The 20,627-nt window shown below is 40.5% G+C and overlaps 1 protein-coding gene and 1 long non-coding RNA gene across 3 annotated transcripts in view; one reads left to right on the top strand and one right to left on the bottom strand.

Annotated features, from left to right (window-relative positions):
* Positions 1–10,538, bottom strand: part of LOC118906804 — a 58,471-nt gene extending 47,933 nt beyond the window's left edge. Inside the window, exons 1-2 of one of the 2 annotated variants that reach the window (XR_005022597.1) lie at positions 10,491–10,538; positions 6,029–6,123 (exon numbers count right to left, since the gene is read on the bottom strand). This is a non-coding gene — a long non-coding RNA (uncharacterized LOC118906804). Of the gene's footprint in view, positions 1–6,028; positions 6,124–9,485; positions 9,542–10,490 lie in introns of those variants that run through there. The other variant, XR_005022598.1, reaches the window with a different exon arrangement.
* LMAN1 (lectin, mannose binding 1) overlaps positions 9,943–20,627 on the top strand; it is a 29,590-nt gene continuing 18,905 nt past the window's right edge. The window contains exons 1-5 of the mRNA XM_036874486.1: positions 9,943–10,211; positions 13,451–13,605; positions 13,689–13,796; positions 14,578–14,639; positions 15,617–15,716. Of these exons, the coding sequence (XP_036730381.1) occupies positions 9,974–10,211; positions 13,451–13,605; positions 13,689–13,796; positions 14,578–14,639; positions 15,617–15,716 (663 nt within the window). The 5' untranslated portion in view covers positions 9,943–9,973. The remainder of the gene's footprint in view (positions 10,212–13,450; positions 13,606–13,688; positions 13,797–14,577; positions 14,640–15,616; positions 15,717–20,627) is intronic.

Genomic DNA, 20,627 nt, shown 5'->3' with positions numbered 1-20,627 from the left:
ATGAGCTTTTCACACTTTAAAAAATTCAAGTCTCCTAAACTTATTTGCTTGTAGAATTCTTATTCTCACAGTACCTCATAGTATCTCTTGACACCAGTGAGCTTTAAGCACACTTTGGGAAACACCTTTTTATTTTTTTCACATGCTTTGGGTAACAGGTGCAGATACAACTGATTAAAAAAAAATGGAGGAATTAAACATTCCATTATCACATCCTCACACATAAAAAGGCAACCCCATTGAAAACCATCCGGAGAAGAATTTAAACAAATTGCTTTGTAGTCCTGCCTTAGCAGTTACGCACTAGCCTTGCAAAGACAAGAGTAACTCTGTAAACCAGAAGAGGTGATCCAGAAAGTAGAGCAACTGTTCTTCGTAGAGACTTGATACAGCTCCACGTTCACCTTCCTTAGAAACCTTACGTCTTGTCTACTTGTTGATTAAAAACTGATTATTGAAACTATAGTGTAATCTTGAACTGAAAACTCTTTGTTCTTATAATCATGTTATCACATCCTCCTAACTTAGATCACTCTTGCATTTTGCATCCTTATTAATCTATAAACTCTATAAGACATTATCATGTTGTTGCTTAAACAGTGGAGACATTGTTGGTTGCCTTCCGTCTTTCATTTCAACCTTCTTCCTTCTGACCTGATCTCCTGGCTTTGGCTAGATATTCACCCCTCACACATATAGCCCATGTGGCTCGGGAGCCGACCCCATCTTCAGCTCCTAGGATAGACCATGATTCGTCTAGGCCAGTGATTCTCAACACGTAGTCCCCAGACAAACATCATTAGCATCACCTGGAACTTGTTAGCAATGCAAATTCTTACATACTATCCTCAGCCTACTATGTTATCTAGAAATGTTGGGCGTGGGGCTCCCCAGGTGATTCTGAATCCCACTAAAGTTTGAGAACCATTGTTCTTAACCACACCTCCTAATCCCATGCTCTTTACCAGTAACTGAGTCAGTGTATGGTCTTCCCCTGGTTACTGTTAATGTTCCAAAGATGGACATGTAACCTAAGTGGACCTCATCAAATGAAGGGCGGAAATTTTATTCCAAGGTTGGAAGAGAGATTTTCTATGTCTCATGGAACATGAGGAAGGAACCGCCATCTTAGAACTTGGAGAGAAACCTGAGGACAAAGTCAATGCAAGTTAGGGCCACAGACATTTCCAAGATGCAGAGCAGAGACGGCTTATACCTTCCTGCATCCAGCCCTACCTACCTCTAACTTACAGTTCTGTCCAATGCCAGGTTTCCCTATTGTTTCAGCCATTTCAAATTGAGTTTTTTCATTCTTGCAGCTGAAAGCATCCCATTAAATTTTTTTTTTTTTGGCTGAGTTGGGTCTTCGTTGCTGTGCGTGGGCTTTCTCTAGTTGCGGTGAGCGGGGGCTACTCTTCGTTGCAGTGCGTGGGCTTCTCTTGTTGCAGAGCACAGGCTCTAGGCCTGTGGGCTCAGTAGTTGTGGCTCGCGGGCTCTAGAGCACAGGCTCAGTAGTTGTGGTGCACGGGCTTATTTGCTCCGCAACATGTGGGATCTTCCCAGACCACGGCTCGAACCCGTGTCCCCTGCATTGGCAGGCGGATTCTTAACCACTGTGCCACCAGGAAAGCCCCTATTAACATTTTATAACAATTTTTTAAGCTTAAATCTGAAATCTCCCAGGAAGTTATATTCCTACTACCTTGCCTCTAGTATAGCGGAGCACTCAACACTTTTTTTATTATACCAGCAAAGCAAGTTTATTTGGGAACAGAAAACAACTGCAATTCAAGACACACAACTATAGTAAACCACATGCAAGTCCAGCAAAGAAAGGAGAAGAAACTTTTTGTTGAGGAGAAGGGAAAGTTGGGAGGGGCTGTTATAAACAGAAAGTCCACTAGAGCAGGGGTCCGCAACCCCCGGGCCATGGTCTGGTACTGGTCCATGGCCTGTTAGGAACCAGGCCGCACAGCAGGAGGTGAGTGGCGGGGCGAGTGAGCCATTCATCTGTATTTACAGCCACTCCCCATCACCCTCACCACCGCCTGAGCTCCGCCCCCTGTGGGATCAACCTCGGCATTAGATTCTCATAGGAGCACAAACCTGTGAACTGCGCATGCGAGGGATCTAGGCTGCGAGCTCCTTATGAGAATCTAATGCCTGATGATCTGAGGTGGAGCTGAGGCGGCAATGCCAGCCCTGGGGAGCGGCTGCAAACACAGAGTATCATTAGCAGAGAGGTTTGACTGCACAGAGACCACAATAAATAAATTGCTTGCAGACTCATATCAAAACCCTATCAGTGAGTGGCAAGTGACAGTTAAGCCGCATCTGGTGGCAGGCTTTAAGTCAGAATTCGACACTTATTTTAGTCCACGCATGGCCTGCCCATTATTTTATTTACCACTTCCATCTGCGCCTCTTTCCCACACTGTGCACTTGTCTCAGTCACAGTTTTGGTAAGCCCACAAGCTAACCCTAGCCAAAATGAGTAAAAAAACAAATGTTGCTGGAGAGCTTCTTTGAAAAGGGGGACGACCCAATGATGAGACAGCAGAAGACTCTAGGGCTGCCAACAAAAAGAAAGCTGCATTTAAAAGAAAATACCAAGAGTCCTACTTAAGTTACAGGTTCATTGCAACAGGTGATTCACATTCTCCAAGCCCACTTTGTATAATATGTGGCAACCAGCTATCCAACAAAACCATGAAACCTTCAAAACTGCGCATCTATCTCTCTTTCAAAAGAGTTTGAGCATTACTTCCCAACCACAAAAGACCCCCGAACTGGGAAGGAATGGATCTGTGACCCATTTGTGAATAAACCAGGTGAATCGACTTTGTCCGTGCTAGAAGAGGATCAACTGCTTGAGATCGCAAATGACGGTGGCCTTAAAAGTATGTTTGAGACAACTTCAGATCTCCGTACGTTCTGGATTAAAGTCACGGCAGAATATCCTGAGATTGCCACAAAAGCACTGAAAAGCCTGCTTCCATTTCCATCATCCTTTCTTTGTAAAGCAGGGTTTTCTGCAGTGACAGCAACCAAAACGAGATTACAGAGTAGATGGACATAAGCAACACACTTCGGGTGTCCCTGTCTCCCGTCACCCCCAAACGGGAACATATAGTTGCAGGAAGACAAGCTCAGGGCTCCCACTGATTCTGCATTATGGTGAGTTGTATAATTACTTCATTATATATTACAGTGTAATAATAATAGAAATAAAGTGCACAATAAATGTAATGCGCTTGAATCATCCCGAAACCATCCCCCCCCAACCACGCCCGGTCCATGGAAAAATTGTCTTCCATGAAACCGGTCCCTGGTGCCGGTTGGGGACCGCTGCACTAGAGGAAACTGGGAGTTCGAAGTATAGTGGCTTTTTTTTTTTTTAACATCTTTATTGGAGTATAATTGCCCCACAATGCTGTGCCAGTCTCCGCTGCACAACAAAGTGAATCAGCCACATGTATACATATATCCCCAGATCCCCTCCCTCTTGCACCTCCCTCCCACCCCACCATCCACCCCTCTAGGTGGTCACAAAGCACCGAGCTGATCTCCCTGTGCTATGCGGCTGCTTCCCACTAGCTATCTATTTTACATTTGGTAGTGTATATATGTCCATGCCACTCTCTCACTTCGTCCCAGCTTACCCTTCCCCCTCCCCATATCCTCAAGTCCATTCTCTATGTCTGTGTCTTTATTCCTGTCCTGCCCCAAGATTCATCAGAACCTTTTTTTTTTTTTGGATTCCGTATATATGGGAGCACTCATTATATTTGATGAGTAAATAGGAATAAACGCATGCATGTATGAATGGATAATCACATTCAAGAAGCAAGCAGACAATACCATTTTCATTACTCTTATCAAATACAATTGATTCAAAGTCATTATGAGATTCCACTAATGCAAGCAAAGAACTGACACGTAACTGTAGTTTTAACACCATTTTTGCTGCAACTAAGTGGAATCCTTTCCAACTAGCTTAAGCAAAAATGAGGATTATCATATCGAATTCTAAAGCTACTGAAGTGTCTCATGGACTATAGATTTCACCCCCGACTCTTTCCTAACAAGAATATGTGCCTTTGGTGAGGGGAGTGTCTGAAAGTTCCCATTTCTCTATATACTAGCCAGTATTTGATATTATCATACTTCTAAACTTTTACTAGTCTGATAACTAGGAAATGGTATCCCATTATTTTAGTTTCAATTTCTCTGATTTAATTCACGTTACTTGGGATAAATCTTAACATTTATTTCTTAGCAATTCAGACTTCCTCTTGGGGGAATGGCTTATTCTAATCCTTTTTTTTTTTTTTTAATCGGGATGTATGTTTTTTCTTATAGATTTCAAGGAGTTCTTCTTCTGTTCTGGATACTGATCCCTTGCCAGATTTATGCATAGAAATTATATTCTTCCTGTATGTGACATTTTCTTCCACTTTGTTTAGTGTACCTTTTGTTGAATAAAAGTTTTTGTGAATTTTCAGTAGGTGAGTGTATCAATATTTCTTCTTTATGAGTTGAGCTTTTGTGTTTGTTTGAAAGAAATATTTTCCTACACTGAAGTCATAAATATATTCACTTATATTTTCCTCTAAAAGATTTATAATTTTGCTTTTTCACGTGTAGGTTTTTAATTCACCTGGAATTTAATTTTGTATAAAGTGGGAAGTTTGAAATAATATGGTTTTACTATATGCTTGCTGTTTTGGAGAGAGGAGAGGAAAAAAACCCTAATTCTGACCTAAATTGCTTAAAGCATTTTTTTGGTCTGGTGGGAGATTTGCATTGCAGGAGATTTGTTATTAACAAATTATTCTCTTTCCAGCATCATCTTGCCATGGGTGCCACAACTTTGAAAGAATTAAATAAAAAATCCTTTACTTATTGAGCTAGCCAGTAGCTGACAAAGTTTTGTTATTGCCTCACATGTCACTGAGATTTCTTTCAGTTTCCATATTGAATACGCTCCAGCATTCCAAATGTGTGCAAAAGACTTTATCTCCAGAGAACGGAGAAATAAACTCCTAAAAGCTCTGGTTCAATTCTTCTTTAATGTATAGTGGAGGGGTGCGATTATTCCCTATGTTAATGTCCCCTTTCTTTACATCGAACTTTGACTCCCAATTTAAATGTTTTGCTTAACCTCCCTTTACTGGTCTTTGTCATTTTGCATTGGGAAATCAGTATCTACAAATATTTATTCTGTGGTCAAAAATGGTTCACGATATCACAGTTCAGATAAGAACATTTTCCTCCCCTCTCCAAACATTTCTTTCTCTCTTCTTTTGCTTTCTGTTCTCCTGCCTCCTATTTCTTCCCTTTTTTCCCCCCTCTTAACTTTACCTTGAATTTGTCCAAGGAATGAAAGATAATGTTTTGTCCCAATGGAAGTATAAAGGGTCATATTATGACTGACCTTTTCATATATGAAGAAAAGTTAAACAGTTCTGTTTTATGGTGAACAACATATCTTCTTTCAAGTGTCAGGCCTAATTTTACATTTACCAAGATGTAATTTACATTTTACATTTTTACCAAAATCTCACATTTTGGTAAAATTCCAAATTTAAAATTATATATTAAAGGTTGGAATGGGGTCAGTTAGTCTATTTAAACATCACAGGACCAAGAAAAGTATCTTCACATACACCGACTGCTTAAGACAAATATTATTTGATAGCTTATGGATACCTAACCCACACATGACATATTAATACATAGACAAATGACGTCAACACATACTGTGCCAAATATAGCATCATTCTCCCTTCTCTGTCCTAACCTAAACTGCATCCAAGGCAATTCTTACCTATATTTTATTCATTGACTGAAAGGTAACCATGAAGAAATTAAATTGCAAATTTAAATGCAATTGGCAAATTCTTTAGCACTAACTACTATAGCATTTGTAATACAATTAAAATAGAACAAATTAGTCATATTAGCTCTGCTCTTTCCAAATCTGTGGCATGACTTTGAGGTTATTCATAAACTATCTGCTACTTACCTAAAAGATGTCGGGCAGTTTACATTACTATGAAGTCGCCAGTTCTTCAGTGTTCACTGTTCAAACCCGACTGCAACTTGGGTGTATTTTCTTACCTTGAGGAGAAAATAAGAGATGGGAAGAAGTGATGGACCGTGTTTCCTGATGAATGCAACCGTGATGTGACTGATTTAATGGGGCTGAGTGAGGCTTCTCTTTGCTATCAGTGGAAGAGGGAAAAGATGTTACCAGAATAGCTCACGTTTATTGAGACCTTACTGGGTTCCAGGCAGTGAATTCTTTCTAAAATGGAAAATTTTAAATGGCATAGGTACTGTTATTAATCTCCCTTATCTAGATGAGGAAACCAAGCTTTAGAGAGGCTAAACACCTTGCCCAAGACCACACGCTGGGAAAACCAGGGGTCACCCCCCAGTCAGTTGACTCCAAAGCCTTTGTGCTTCATCACGGATATTAATAATTGGCGAAAACTTGGAGAAGAGCTTTTAAGATGTCCAACATGTTATTTTAGGGAAGGTAGTCAAGTACGTTAAGAGGACTGTTTCTTATACATGAAACAGCTAGCAGCAGAATAAATGAAAACATTGGGTTAATTTCCTCTTAAATGAGTGAATGTATGTTTACCACCCAGAACATTGCCTGATACATAGTAGCACTCAATGCATGTGAGCTATGGTACCAGTTAGGATTGCAGGTAACAAAACCTGGAAACAATGGCTTAAATGAGTGAGAGTCTTATCTCAGAAGATAGAAGTCTGGAGATAGGCAGAACTCCCCTGCCAGAGGGGCTCAAGAAAATTGCTAAAGATGGGGTTCCTCTGGCTTCCTGGGCCATCATTCTTCATGGTCACAAGACGGCTGCTGCTGTCCGTCATTGCATACGCATTTCAGGCAGAAGGAAGGACAAACAGGGAAAAGAAAAGCCTTCATCTCATGAGGTTTTATCTTTTTACTTGGTAAGTGACTCCTTCCTCAAATATTTCTGCCTACCTCTCATTAGATGCCCAGCAGGCTGGAGAAACAAGTATTTCGATATGCTGTTGTATAAAATAAGCTACAAGGATATACTGTACAACACAGAGAATATAGCCAATATTTTATAATAACTGTAAATGAAGTATAACCTTTAAAAATTGTGAATACTATACAGTATTGTACACCTGTAACTTATGTAATACTGTACATCAACTATACTTCAATAAAAACATTTTTAAAATAAAATAAATAAGCTAACATGTGCAGAGCACTTAGTGCAGTTTCTGGCATATAGTAAGCATTCATTAAGTATTTGCCATAAAGATAAACGTTAACATTTCTTTAACATTTATTGATTTTTTCACTCTATGCAAGGCATAGAGTTAGTTCCCACAGAGATGAAAGAATTGGAGGTAAACTGATTAAATCCTATGAATTGAAAACCCTGAAGAGACTGAAGCAATGACCCACAGGTACTATACAGACACTAAATGTTTGTTCCTGCTGTTGCTGAGGTGGTAATGAGGAGTGTACTTTCATTTAGTTACATCTGGAGACTGAAGAATGGGGAGCCATAAATCCATATTCAACTTAAAGGTTTGATTTGAGCACTAGAAAGAGATTTAATAGTAATGGCCCATGAATCTGGAGGTAAGTTGGGAGGTCAATGAAAAATAAGTTAAAGTAATGTGGGCATGCAGCTTCTAGGGCTAATGTGGTACTCATAGCCCACATTAAGAGCTAATGAGGAGGGGCTTCCCTGGTGGCACAGTGGTTAAGAATCCGCCTGCCAATGCAGGGGACACGGGTTCGAGCCCTGGTCCGGGAAGATCCCACATGCCGCGGAGCAACTAAGCCCGTGTGCCCCAACTACTGAGCCTGAGCTCTAGAGCCCGCAAGGCACAACTACTGAGGCTGCGTGCTACAACTACTGAAGTCTGCGCGCCTAGAGCCCGTGCTCCGCAACAAGAGCAGCCCCTGTAATGAGAAGCCCGCGCACCGCAACAAAGAGTAGCCCCCGCTCGACGCAACTAGAGAAAGCCCGCATGCAGCAACGAAGACCCAACGCAGCCAAAAATAAAATAAATAAATAAATAAAAATTAAAAAAGAGCTAATGAGGAGAGGGGTCAAGATGGAGGAATAAGAGGACGTGAAGTTCACCTCTCCCCACAAGTACATCAAGAATACATCTACAGGGACTTCCCTGGTGGTCCAGTGGTTAGGACTCCAAGCTTCCACTGCAGGGGGCGTGGGTTCATTCCCTGGTCAGGGAACTAAGATCCCACATGCTGCAAACGGCTCGGCCCAAAAAAAAGAAAAAAAAAATCTACAAATGGAACAATTCGCACAGAGCACCTGCTGAACACTTGAAGAGCTAATGAAATAAACTATTTAAATCATACTGCTTATTCTCAGATTTGAAAAAAAATTCAGTAAGACATTTATGAAAAACAAAACTCTGGATGATCATTAATATTTTGACAATATTTTTTCTAGGTAAGGCAAAGGAGATTCCCCTTTAAAATGCAGAACTTATTTGTTGAATCAAAGACCAATACTATCTCAAATGTCCAGGTTCTATTTCTCCCTCCCTTCACCGCACATTATTCCTCTTATCAAAACTAAACTCAGTTTCATTTGAATGCATTATTGCTATGGTTTCAAAATTTGGCAAGCTCTTGGGATTAGATTTTGAGAATGGTAAAGGTTGAGTGATAAACTCACACCTGATTCAACACCAACAAAAAGATCTTAGGTCTCTCCGGGCCTGTGGATTGCTGGTTCCCAGTTTGAAATGCCCTAACACAGGTTGGTGGAGCTCAGGGGCTAGGACCATTAGTATTCGCGATTATGCCTTGTTTCTGGAAAGACATGATTCTGCAAAGTCCACCTAATGAAAACCAGCTACTGAACAATGGGTATCACGTCAAAAGGAATGCCTTTCTTCTACCTAATACTGGAAAGGTTTATTATAGTCAGGGAGGATTGATGTGGTGGGTCCACAGGTGTCAGGGTTCGAGAATTCTTTTTTTTTTTTTAAACAGTTAAAGTATTTTATTTTTTTTAACCTCTTTATTGGAGTATAATTGCTTTACACTGTTGTGTTAGTTTCTGCTTTATAACAAAGTGAATCAGCTATACATACACATATATCCCCATATCCCCTCCCTCTTGTGTCTCCCTCCCACCCTCCCTATCCCACCCCTCTAGGTGGTCACAAAGCACCAAGCTGATCTCCCTATGCTATGCGGCTGCTTCCCACTAACTATTTTACATTTGGTAGTATATATAAGTCCATGCCACTCTCCAATTCGTACCAGCTTACCCTTCCCCCTCCCCATGTCCTCAAATCCATTCTCTACGTCTGCGTCTTTATTCCTGTCCTGCCCCCAGGTTTTTCAGAACCTGTTTTTTTTTTTTTTTTAAGATTCCATATATGTGTGTTAGCATATGGTATTTGTTTTTCTCTTTCTGACTTACCTTGCTCTGTATGACAGTCTCTAGGTCCATCCACCTCACTACAAATAACTCAATTTCGTTTCTTTCTATGGCTGAATAATATTCCATTGTATATATGTGCCACATCTTCTTTATCCATTCATCTGTCCATGGACACTTAGGCTGCTTCCATGTCAGGGCTCGAGAATTCTAGAGTATGTTAAGAGGCAGGAGGAAGCTCCTCGCCTTCGGATCTGCTCCTCCAACACTCCACATCAGGTGGGAAGGGTATGTTGCAGTCCCTTTCCCGCCCTGGGAGAGGATAGGAGGAGCGGACGGACCTTGCCGCCCCAGGCCCCGCCCACAGATGCTCTGGGTCCAGCAGCCTCCTGGACAGCGGAGGCTGGGGGCGGGGCTCACCCTTGCCCTCGGGGTCCCCCGGGCTCCGCCAATCATGGAGCGCCCTGTTGGCCGGCGGCAGCGCCCGCCCCCTCCTCCTTCCGCCGGCCTCCCGTTTCCCAGAATCCAAGATGGCGGGATCCAGGCAAAGGGGTCCCCGGGCCGGAGCTCGGCCGCTGTTCTGCGCTTTGCTGCTGTCGCTCTGTCGTTTCGTCGGGGGCGACGGCGTGGGAGGCCACCCGGCAGCTGACGGCGCCACGGGCACCCTAGGCGCGCAGCCACATCGGCGTTTCGAGTACAAATACAGCTTCAAGGGGCCGCACCTGGTGCAGAGCGACGGGACCGTGCCCTTCTGGGCCCACGCGGGGAGTAAGCCGGGGCAGAGGTCGGGGGGCCCGGGTCCCCTCCCCGCCTTGAGCCTCCTCCTCTTCACCTTCTCCCCGCTGCACCCCGTATGCGCGGTGGAGGGGACCTTTCTCAGCAGCCTCGCCTGCACGCCGGCTCTGGTCCGCAAGGTTCCCCCCGCCAGCCCCCCAGTCTTTCCCACATTCTCTCCACTCGACCTTCCTCCTCCCTTCTTTGATGTCGTCTGTTCTTTCCGTTTGGGTTAGAGGTTTTTCGTTAGTTCCCGCACTTCCAAGTACTCACTTGAGCTCGCTTCTAGGCATCACGTCTCACCCCAACGCCACGTCTCCTCCGAACCTGAGACCTGGTCTGGCAGCCCTCCACCTTCTTTCCCGCTCCCCCTCGGCCCTCCCCTGCTTTTTCTCCTCGGTGTTAGCAGTGGGTAATGCCCATCAGTTTGTACCCGATGCCGCCTGACGGCTTCAGAGGTGGCATGTGTTGGCTTTAGAATAATCTTTAAGTCTTTATGTCGGAGGACATTCTTCTCATCCTCTTGGAACTGTACGTTAAGTTTGCCTTTCTCAGTGACTTGGTGTGGTCTTTGATCTTTTCTCTTGTATTAACACAGTGGGTAATTTAATAGTCACACTCGTTGCTTTATTTAGTAGAAGAAGGGATGGGGGGTTGTTGATTGAGAACTTGAGGCTAAGAATAGCATTATATATACAGCTGTTTTGTTTTTAGTTTTTTGCGGGGGGGGGGATTGAAATGACCTGTGCTCCATGTTTTATTGATTTTATGTGTTTGGCGCTGTTAAGCACTGTTAGTGGGTAAGAGAGCCTTGCTAGGTATTTACGTATGTGAAAGGAAACATATCTGTACTTTAGTGCTGATGTGTCACCTCTGACTAAGGAATCAGCCGTAGCACTTGGCATGCTGTAAACTCTGTTCAGTGACCATCAGATGCAACCTTTGAAACAAGTGGCAAATGCCTTTATCTGGGGTAAGAAGCGCTGGCAGTTTGAATTCCATCTTGATGTGTTATTAAGCAGTCATTTATGTAAGGTTCGTGTACATCGTTTTAGATTGTTGAGTGCTTGAAACAAAATGTTCCATTTCTAGAAAGTAGTTGCTGAATAGGAAGCACACTTTTAGGAAGTGCTATTTCACTGAAATTAATGTATAATTAAAAGGCATAAATTTCAATTTGACTTAATGACCAAGTCATTAAATATTTGAAGTAGAGTGCATTTTGTTACTCAGCGGACATTTATTATATGCCCACTCATCAAGGGTATGTAGCTGGACAACTGTTATCAAGGTAGCATTGTTTTAATACACAAAGATGATGCAGGTGTACCAAACACAGGTTTGGGGGATTTTTGTTTCTTTTCTTGGAATGACGATGAATTTTTCAGTAGTGGTGGTAAATGTGTTGACATGTTTTCACTTCTGCATTTCTCCATTGCCGGCTTGCTCTTCTTTTTCTCACGCTCACACCACATACATCAGCCAATTAGGAATGTTAATCAACTACTTAAATTAGTCACGTTGACTCTCTTTTCAGAACCTATAACCAACTAAGCTTTTCTGCTGCAGAAATGTCAGATAATGTACCTGGGTGAATGAAAGTTGTATGGCTAGATTGAATTTGAAATAGAGATGAGAATTTTAGCTAGTGACTTTTCTGTCTGTTGACTCTGGGAATCACTGCTTATGGGTATCCCTTGCTTTCATTATCACTGTAATTTTTACAGTCTCACAGCTTTCTTAACTCCACTGATCATTTTTTCCCCTTTCATTTTGCCCTGAGATCCATTGTTTAAAACAATTTTTTTAAATAGAGAAATTTTTAAGATTTAGTTTAAACGTGTCCCCTTACATCATCCCCAAATTAAGACCAAATCTATGGTGTTTCTTTTTCTTAACTCTCATATTCTTTTGTACTGTCAGTACACATCCTTGGGTCCATAAGGGCAAAAATGATAACAGCAATTTGTAAGCCTTTATAGCTCTCAGAGCTCTTTCACCTTCTTCATGCTCTGATTAGATCCTTGGTAGGCAAGGCAGGTGTTATCTGTTTTATAGGTGGAAAAAACTGATGTTCAGAAAGGTTAAGATTCTTGGAAAAGGTTACATAGATAGTGTCAGTAGAATAGTACTCAAATCCAGGTCTTCTGATGTCTATATCCAGTGCTTTTTCTGTGATGACTGCCCCAAACCTTTAAGTGTTTGAAAGTGATGGTGACAAATAGTGGCTGAACTTACTAAAATATCTCAACTTGTCTTTCAGTCAATTTTTCCTACCTGTAAAGAGACAATACAGTTATGTCCCAGCGTGGACGTCAGAACGTCAGAACTGGTTAATATCTGAAAAGGTGTGCCAGAATTGTTCAAATTTAGACCTCATAGGTGCTTTAATAATTATCTAGTCCAGTAATAGGAACAGCTAACATTTATTGAAATATTTATATGCACTTATATAAGCACTTATTTGCCTATGAGGTTGTTAGAGAAATGGAGTAACTTGCCTACGATCAAACAGCTAGTAAGTGAATGGAGATGTAGACCATCGTTTTGGGGATCAGTGTTCTCTCTGAGAATCTCCTGATGCTGAAGAACTGATTATTGACTTGAAATTCAGTTGATTGACCCTCTCCCTAGAAGAATGTATATATGCTCAAAATTTTGCATATAACTTTTAGGGTGTATATAAGTGATTGAGCCCAGCCCCTTCATTTTACAGGTGAACATATGGTGAGCCCGAGAGAGTAAGAATTATTTGCTCAAAGTCACACAGCTGAACTGAGACTAGGAATAAGTCTCTTGATTCCTAGTGGTGTGTTCTTTTCACACTGTTTGAGCTTTCTAACATTTGTAAACTGGTAAAAAAAAAAAATCGCAGTTTTAAAAAAGAAAATATGCAAATTTTTCAGGTATTTGAAAAAGAATATCATGAGAATTAAATAGTTCATTTGCCTCTCAAGCTGTAATTTCCTCCCTGCTGCCCCTTGAATTTTTAGTGTTTGGTTGCAGCTTTAATTCTTTTTGCAGAGATATTGCACTCTTCAAAAGATAGGAGGGGGTATCAAAACCTGCTAAAATTTAAAAGCTGAAACTGTCAACATGAAATTTTTTCCTAACAAAATTACTGTACAGGTAACTGAGTTAAATTTAGGTCTCAGTAGGTATATGTAACAGTTTGGTGGTGATTCATTGAGTTTTATCTAATTATAACAAAACTTTTCTTCCCTGATTTCTAGATGCTATTCCAAGTTCAGATCAAATTCGAATAGCACCATCTTTAAAAAGCCAAAGAGGATCGGTGTGGACAAAGACAAAAGCAGCCTTTGAGAACTGGGAAGTTGAGGTGACATTTCGAGTGACTGGAAGAGGTCGAATTGGAGCTGATGGCCTGGTACGATAATTTCTTTAACTTGGAAAATTTGTATAAATGCATATACCACTAGTCTCTAAATGTCCCATGTTATGTATTTACAGGCAATTTGGTATACAGAAAATCAAGGCTTGGAGGGTCCTGTGTTTGGATCAGCTGATATGTGGAATGGTGTTGGAATATTTTTTGATTCTTTTGACAATGATGGAAAGGTATATTTGTTTTCAGGACTGTTACCCATTTTAATATATTTGCTAACAAAGTTAGGCTGTGAACAATATAGCTTATTTAACACTTTTGTCAGTTTAATAGTAGAGGACTCCCCAAACTGTATTTTAAGTGTGATGATTAGTCTTTATATAGCTGGGAATTTATAAATTTAAAGCTAGGAGTTCATGATTTGTCATCTACCAACTTGAGGTAACAGTGGAACCTCAGGTCTGAGAACTTTTCAGTACCCACCTCCCCATCACCCTGTTTATGCTTAATAATTTTGATGGATCAGCATGAGTCATTCAGATGTAGGTGGCGAGACCAGTAGTGTTTAGAAGATTATTACTGTTTGTTTTCATGAAAATATGTGCATAACTACTACTAGCTCACATGTTGATATGTTTTCATATATGGTAATCACACTTTTTGATCAGCCGATTTCTCTAAAACAGTTAAGAGCAAAATGTGCTTATGAATTGGAAACATTAACTTGTGCTTTAGCAGCCCTAAGACTGATGATCATTGTTTCAGTCAGTAGTTTGTCCGCTGATTATCCGAGGTCATGATTAGCAATTTAAAGGAGAGCTTTAACATTGAGCTCCTTGAATGCTGAGGCCAAGTTAGTCCTCCTGTTACTGAGCTCCCACAAGTCCCACACCAGTCCCATGCTCACAGTGTCCTAGGATTTTAGCGGTGTAAGAGAACTTATAGCACACCCAGAATGATCTATACTTCTTTGATCTAAGGACTTTAAAACAAATACATTCTCTTTATTTATAGAAAAATAATCCTGCAATAGTGATTATAGGCAACAATGGACAAATCCAATATGACCATCAAAAGTAAGTATATATTTTTTACATTATTCCTAATTTCAGCTTCTTTTTAGAAACCTTATAAAATATATTGTTTCAAATCTGAACATTTTCCAGATGAAGTAAGATTATTCTTTTCCTTGAGATGTTTTTTGTAACTTAGTGGAAAGGTCTTATCTTAATTTGGTTTTGCTTTAAAGTTCTTTCTATGGACCACCTAAATTTCAAACATAAAAATGTGTTGTAGTTAACCTGAAATTAAATAGTACCTTTAAAGGTTGCTAAAACATTCCTGGATCTCAGTGATAATAATAGTCATGTTTTTTCACCTTTATTAAGAGGGATCTTTAAAAAATAAAGTTCAGAGCCTTAACCAACCTAATGAATAAGCAATGTGTGCCATGTCATTCAACCTTTGTATTGCTGTATTGAAAAGATTCTCAGTGGGCTACAAAACTTCCGAGTGTTTAGTATATTTATAATGTGTATGAATCAGGTATGTACATTTTTAATTTTCACATGTTTGTTGGGGGGGATTACCTTTTAGCCAGTCAGTCAACTGTAAGAAAAATTACTTTCCTACCTTAGTGATTTGTAACTCTGGTAGTTCATCATGATCACCCACTGAGCTATTTAAACAAGAGGTCCAGGCCTCCCCCTTGTGATTCTGCTTCAGCTGATTGAGGGTGGGATCTAGGAATCTGCGTTTTTGAAAGCACCGTATGTGACTCTGACCCTGCCCTAGTCTTGTGGAGAGGAAGAGTATCCCTTCCCCTTGCCGGCAGGCAGCCGTGGTAACATTGGCTCCTTTCGTTATCCAGAGTCCTGAAAAACTCATGTGTCAAGTTGGTGTTTTCTGCATAAATAACTTCAAATATCCCAAGCTTTGTCATAACTTGATTTTGTTTTGACCTTTCTGGGCATTAATCATTTTAAATAGTGAGTTTTTAACATATCGAGAAGCTTTAAGTTTCTTGTTTGTCTTCCTTTCCCTCACACTATAGTGATGGTGCTAATCAAGCTTTAGCAAGTTGCCAAAGGGACTTTCGTAATAAACCCTATCCTGTCCGGGCAAAGATTACGTATTACCAGAAAACATTGACAGTAAGTAACATGCATTTAGAGATAATCAAATGAACAATATTCTAGATGACTTCTCATTCTGAATCTTTGATAGAAATTCAATGCATTTTAAATTTGGATATTGTTCGCGTACTCATCAGAGTTACTCTGAGAGAGCAGAAGTGGCTTCAGAGCTCGGTGTAAGTGGTCATGTGTTGTCAAATTTGCCAGTAGGTTTGTGTTTAGTCGGTGAATGTTTAGGCATTCTACTGTGTGCCACACAAATATGAATAAGACAAAGGTCATTTTCTCCAAAGAGCTTGTCTGATGGAGGTGACATTATGTAACATTATGCTTATGTAACGTTAGTATGCTATGTGATAAATTTAAGGGATCAGGAGGTTAGAATCCTGTAACTCTGCCAGGCTGGAGAGGTGAAAGTCAGGAACAGTTTCTCAGAGTTGAGCTGCACCTTGAAGGAGAAGTAGAAGTTTCCTAGATGGGGTGCATATTCCAGGCAGAGAAAACAGGCATCAGGACTGTTGAAAGATTTGGGAAAGGCAAATAGTTGGTGTGGCTGGAGGATAGAGGAGATTTGGAGAGTGAGGTTGAAAGGTTGGCAGTAACAAGTCTCATAGGCCTCTGTGTAGTTTATCCTGTAAGGAACAGTTTACAGAGTTTTAAGCAGGAATGTGAAATGATCAGGTTTACAATTGAGGAAGATGACTTAGGCAGCAGTGTTTTTATAATGGTATTTGTGAAAGGAGCAAAAAATAGGATGATTTTAGCCCCCTTGCTGTAAATGAGCCACGACCTGTACTTGGTACTTTACATGCAGTTTCTCACTTTTTCTTTTTTCTTCCAGTTTTATTGAGATATAATTGACATACAGCACTGTAGAAGTTTAAGGTGTACAGCATCATGATTTGACTTACGTACATCATGAAATGAGGACCACAATAAGTTTAGTGAACATCCATCATCTCATATAGAGAATTAAAGAAATAGAAAAAAAATTTTATATTAGAATTTTTATATTAGATTAGAATTTTTTATTAGATCATATTTCGTGCATGATTTCCAAACTGAAATAAAACTGCACATGTAAAATAAAATTTAAAAAATAAAATAGTAATGTCAAACTTTTTTTTTTCCTTCTGATAAGAACTCTTAGGATTTACTCTTTTAACCATTTTCATATGTAAGATACGGCAGTGTTGATTATACTTACCATGTTGTACATTACATCCCTAGTACTTATTTATCTTATAACTGGAAGTCTATCCCTTTTGACTGTCTTCATCCAATTCCCCCACCCCCATCCCCTACTGCTGGTATCCACAAATCTAGTGCTATAAGTTTGTTTGTTTGTTTTTCAAGTAAAATTGACCTATAACACTATCTTAGTTCCTGGTATACAATGTAGTGATTCAGTATTTCTGTACATTTCAAAATGACCACCGTGATAAGTCTAGTTATCTATCACCATACAAAGATATTTCATAATTATTGACTGATTTCCCTACACTGTACATTTCATACCTGTGACTCATTTATTTTGCAACTGGAAGGTTGTACCTCTTACTCTCTCTCACCTATTTCTCTCCTCCCCCCCAGTTCCCTCCTCTCTGGCAACCACCTGTTTGTTCTCTGTGTCTGTGACTCTGTTTTGTTCTGTTTGTTCATTTGTTTTGTAGATTCCACATATAAGTGAAATCATACGGTACTTGTCTTTCTCTGTCTGACTCACTTCACTTAGCATAATACCCTCTAGGTCCATCCATGTTGTTGCAAATGGCAAGATTTCAATCTTCTTATGGCTGAGGAATATTCTGTTGTATATATGTACTACAACTTTATCCATTCATCTCTTGGTGGGCACTTAGGTTGCTTCCATATGTTGGCCATTGTAAATAATGCTGCAGTGAACGTAGGGGTGCCTATATTTTTTCTCATTAGTGTTTTCATTTTCTTTGGATAAATACCCTGGAGTGGAGTTGCTAGATCCTATGGTAGTTCTGTTTTTAATTTTTTGAGAAATAATCTCCATGCTGCTTTCCATAGTGGTTGTACCAGTTTACATTTCTGCCAGCAGTGCACAGGGGTTCCCTTTTCTCCACACCCTCTCCAGCATCTGTTATTTGTTGTCTTTTAGATAATAGCCATTCTGAACAGATGTGAGGTGATGTCTCATTGTGGTTTTGATCTGCATTTCCCTGATGATTAGTGATGTGAAGCATCTTTTCATGTACCTGTTGACTGTCTGTATGTCTTTGGACAAATGTCTATGCAGATCCTCCACCCATTTTTTAATCTGGTTGTTTGCTTTTCTGATGTTGACTTGTATGAGTTCTTTGTATATTTTGGATATTAACCCCTTATCAGATATATCATTTGCAAATATTTCTCATTTATTCCAACAGCCCTGTGGGGAAGGCATCCCCGTTTCATAAATGGGGAAATTGAATATGGGAGAGTTTAAGTAACTTGGACAGTGTCTTACCACATAAGTAACAGAACTGTGATTTGAACCCAGCACTGTTTTAGCGGCAAGACTCCACTTGTGGTCTGAACGAGGGTAGAGCAAAGATAGAGAAGAGACGATTAGGAGGTGGAGACTGCAGAACTTACTACTAGTTGGCTTGGGGCTGGGAGAGTGAATATAGTTGTGGAGTCAAAGATAGTTCCTGAATTTCTGGCCAGTGTTCAACTAAATGGTACCATTAACCAAAAAGCAGCACGTTTCTTTGTGTTTGAGGGAGGAGTGGGAAGGCAGACAGTTGGTAAGGAGTTTCGTTGTAGACAAATTGAGTTTGGGTTAATATTTAGGTTAGGTGGATATACCCAGCAGGCAGTTATAATAACTAAGGTCACTAATACCATGTGAACATTGCATTTTTAACGATGCCATCAATACCTGGTTATATAATGCTTATAAGTAAAGAATATCTTATATACATTTTTCTTTTCCCTAAATCATGAGCTAACCTTGCACTCCTTTGTATAAACTCTGAAAAAGACAGTTATTTGGAAAACTTTGCATTGGCTCAGTCTTAAATTCCAAACTAATTTAGAGACCTCAGAATAGAGGCACTGTCCAGTCTATTATGCCTAACTTGGATTTGAGTTCCGCTGGAATTATTATACATCCTGTACAGTTTCATCAGGGGCATCAGTAGGTCACGCTTACCTTCATGTGGCAGAACCCAGCCACCAACCACGGCGAGTACAGACACACATCTGAGTACACAGATCACAGGGAGGCTGCCTGCACGACCCCACGCGACGAGGCCGTCAGCCCTACCAGCAGCTCGCACAACAGTGATCCTGCAGAACCCCAAAGAGAGTTCCGTGGTCAGATGAGATTGGGAGGTCTGTGCATACAAGCACGTTAAAGACGCCGGGAAGTCCCGAAATAAAGAACCTTTATTAAACCCCTCATTCTTTAGGCTTACTGGGCCATGGAATTCTCTTTTCACTTCGTATCTGTGAATGTCTATAGAGCCAGTGTTCTGAAGAATACATTTTAGAGAGACTTGGCAGGACATCTGGTTGTGACTTAACGGTCCTAGCCTTTGTGTGCTTGCTCCGTCTGCTGTCCCCTCCTGTAATACGCTCCCCTTTCCTCCCTACCTGGCAGAGTCGTGCTCATTCTTGAACATACTAGTTCAGGATCCCTTTCCATCAGATTTCCCAAACATCAGCTCGTAATGATCTGTCTCACTTAAACTCTAAGTGTTTTTTTTCCTCTGGTGCTTATTTGCCCTTTAAAATATGTCGTCTTGACTTGCTAGTTAGTTATGGTTTGTGTGTCTTTTCTCATCAGTGTGACTGTACACATCTCAGTGCAGGCACTTTACCCTGCCCTCCTCATAGTCCCTAACCTTGTGCCCGTGTTTAGTACTCAAGGAATGTTTGTTAAATGTACTTACATCTTTAGCTCCCAGTTGTTTGAGCTTTGGAGGGAAAAACAAAGTAAGGAGAAAAAGAAACGCCGTTAGTGGAGGAAATATGTCAAAACAAGGTATTATACACTTTTTTTTTTTGGCCACGCCGTGTGGCATGCGGGATTCTTAGTTCCCCCGACCAGGGATCAAACCCACGCCCTCAGCAGTGAAAGCGTGGAGTCCTGACCACTGGACCGCCAGGGAATTCCAAAACAAGATTTTAAATACTGCAAGCACGGTATTTAACAACGGGTCGAAACTGTAAGATGAATAAGGGATGTTATCAGTACTCTCAAAGAAGCGTTACTGGTATTAATCAGTGGACATATTGTACCTGTACAGTCACAGCCCTAAGGTTCCTCCAAACTCATCGTGCAGTGAATATATTGTACCTTTTTTTTGTTTGTTTAAAGAATTAGAACTGGATAGTAAATACTCCTGATGGATTTTCAATTTCTTAGGGCTCAAGGAAAAAATATTGAACAGTTGAAAGTTCTTAGTATTAATTTTAGAATATGATTAACTTAACACTTCTTTTTTTTTAATCTCTCAAAGGCAAATGTCTTACTGATTGGCGATTTGAAAGACTGTAGGAGAATCAGTTGTACATGCTGTAAACTCAAATAGGAACATTACTGAGCAGAGGAAACAGAAATATTAATATTAGTCAACTAAATGGCAGGTGATTTTTTAAAAATTGGTAGGAGTCCCCATGTTGCCATCCTACATTATATAGAGATTAACCCTTCATATTGCCCTGTCCCTTACTCTTTTGCTAAAAATTTGGATCAAGTACTGTCACATTTTACCTGTATGATTTTACCTTAACTGTCACTAGCGAAACTTTTCATCTGGAGGTAATGATAGAAGTGCCCTTACTCTGGTGCCGTGTACCTACTCCCTTTGCTTCCACTGTATCTCAGTGGCTCTTCTTTAGGGTGGGGCTAGCGGTTGGGTTGCTAGAAGTGAAAGGTATTGAAGAGGCTAGACCACTGCTTGACTGGGC

The sequence above is a fragment of the Balaenoptera musculus genome, chromosome 14 (assembly GCF_009873245.2).
Source record: "Balaenoptera musculus isolate JJ_BM4_2016_0621 chromosome 14, mBalMus1.pri.v3, whole genome shotgun sequence".
Classification (NCBI taxonomy): domain Eukaryota; kingdom Metazoa; phylum Chordata; class Mammalia; order Artiodactyla; family Balaenopteridae; genus Balaenoptera; species Balaenoptera musculus.
This window is presented reverse-complemented; position numbering and strand designations above follow the sequence as displayed.